At 36.5% G+C, this 2,102-nt stretch overlaps 1 protein-coding gene across 1 annotated transcript in view; it reads left to right on the top strand.

Annotated features, from left to right (window-relative positions):
• Positions 1–402: 402 nt before the first annotated feature.
• LOC107080730 (leucine-rich repeat-containing protein 7-like) overlaps positions 403–2,102 on the top strand; it is a gene marked incomplete at its 3' end in the record, with an annotated part of 20,865 nt that continues 19,165 nt past the window's right edge. The window contains exon 1 of the mRNA XM_015368936.1: positions 403–607. Within this exon, the coding sequence (XP_015224422.1) occupies positions 419–607 (189 nt within the window). The remainder of the gene's footprint in view (positions 608–2,102) is intronic.

Here is a 2,102-nt window from a genome sequence, read left to right as displayed (position 1 = left end):
ATGAATGGGTCGATCCCTGGTTTTTATTCACAAGAAGTAGGGTATCAGTGATTTATGTTGCTAAGCATGCGTGTCTAATGTAGAGTAGTTTGCATTGATTCAAGCATTTCAAGTGAGAACAGCAACTTCAGAAGATTTCTTCCTTTTCTGTGTCAAAATTTTCCCTTCTGTGTCGGTTTATTTCATTACTTCTCTTAATTATTAATAATTCTGTGGTTGACTTATTATGACACTTCACTGCTTCTGAATATTTGTATCATTTTTGTGGTATATCCTTATTAAATATGTTCTGTTGGCAAGTAATGGGGCACTGATACAGTGTAAACTCAATGAAACCAAATTCCCCTTAAATTAATCTGAATTATTAAAATATCCCCCATCTCTTCTTTTTTTACTTCTTTCAGTGCAGTGTCTGGAAATGACCACTAAGCGAAAGCTGATTGGCCGGCTGGTGCCATGCCGCTGTTTCCGTGGTGAAGAGGAAGTGATATCAGTGCTGGACTACTCTCATTGCAGTCTTCAGCAGGTCCCCAAGGAGATCTTCAGCTTCGAGAGAACTTTAGAAGAGCTCTACCTGGATGCCAACCAGATTGAAGAATTACCCAAGGTAGCCGTGATACACATGTTGGTCCATTTCTGCTCATATTTTTCATTTGAATTAAAAATGGTGTTGCTCTAATTTTGAAGCAAATTGAAAATCATCGTATAACGACTGAGAGCTGGAAGCCTTTCTGTACGACAGCTATTATCTTTAAATTTTAACCCCTTAGCTCCCACTGTCCGGCCTCGGGCCATTTTGCGTCCACATTTTGCTCCGCATTTAACATCAAGCTTATTAGTAAAGAAAACCCAATGTGTTGTACCTCCTTAAAATCAGATATTTTTATCTAAAGAAAAAGACCCCCCATCAAAATTGTAAGCCAACTAAATGCTACAAACACAAATAACTAATAAGCTGTCATAATTTAAAACTCATGATTTTTACCTCTTATCTTTTTCTCGTCATCTGGCATTCCAAACACACTCTATCCTGGCATACATAGGCTCAATTTGTCCGTAACACTCCACAGAAAAGTAATATCAAATTGTACATCATATGTCATAATACTCGATCGAAGCAAATTCTTTCCATGAAAAATTAAAAATGGATAAAAGCTCATACGGTCTATGGCCATATGTCCACCATTTTAGATTCTGTGTGACATGATCTTATTCATCAATCTGTTTGATTCCAAAATCCAGCATAAGCTCCTTTTTTCAGTATTCAGTATACGTTGAAAACATCCTGCAAGTGAGAAATGCGATGTGTGTGAACGGCCGTCATTAATACCCGACAAAGGTCACTATTTTGCGTCTTGCTACGCAGAAGCGGCAAGAAAAACAACAACCATGGTAGATGATGATGCAGAGAGCAGTATTTATGTTTAACCATGTGAAAAGATTGAGGTTTTGTGATTGGAAAAGACCGCTAGATGCGCGCCGGTACTACCATCCATGTTTACTTCAGTAAACATAGAGCATGCTGGCCTGTGACGACATTGCATCCTTTACTGCGCATGCGGGACATTTGCGTTCTATGACTGCAGTTTGCACAAGAGATCACATACAAGTCGCAACGCAAAAAATCGGATTTCACAAAAAAATCGGAATTGAGCATCAAGGCCTGCAGTGTGAAAGTAGCCATATTTTCTTAGCCAATAAGATTTTGCAATGAAGTATTGGAAGTGTAGGGGCAGAGAAGAAATAACTGGATATGCACAGAAAGTGCATAGTCTAAATTTAGAAAGCTGAGAATTTGAAATATTATAAAGGAAAGAGCTTGAATGAAATACACATAGAAATATGTTTTTTATGGACAAATTAATCATAGACTTCTATTAATCCAGTTTGGCACTTTTGGTTCTAATCTGGATCAATTGTGCCAAATAGACTTTTTTGATATTATAAGGATAACAGTTTTGCAATGTTTATGACTAGAGATCTGTAATTTGAAATAGTTGTTGTCCATAACATGATCAACAAGTGTAGTGAGTTGGATTATACCCAAGATATATAATATTAAAATTATATTTTTTTTATGCAATTCAAAAAATATATATAAT

Source organism: Cyprinodon variegatus, unplaced genomic scaffold, assembly GCF_000732505.1.
Source record: "Cyprinodon variegatus isolate N-32 unplaced genomic scaffold, C_variegatus-1.0 Scaffold2257, whole genome shotgun sequence".
NCBI classification, from domain to species: domain Eukaryota; kingdom Metazoa; phylum Chordata; class Actinopteri; order Cyprinodontiformes; family Cyprinodontidae; genus Cyprinodon; species Cyprinodon variegatus.
The sequence above is the reverse complement of the archived record's forward strand: the minus strand, read 5'-3'. Positions and strand labels throughout refer to the sequence as shown.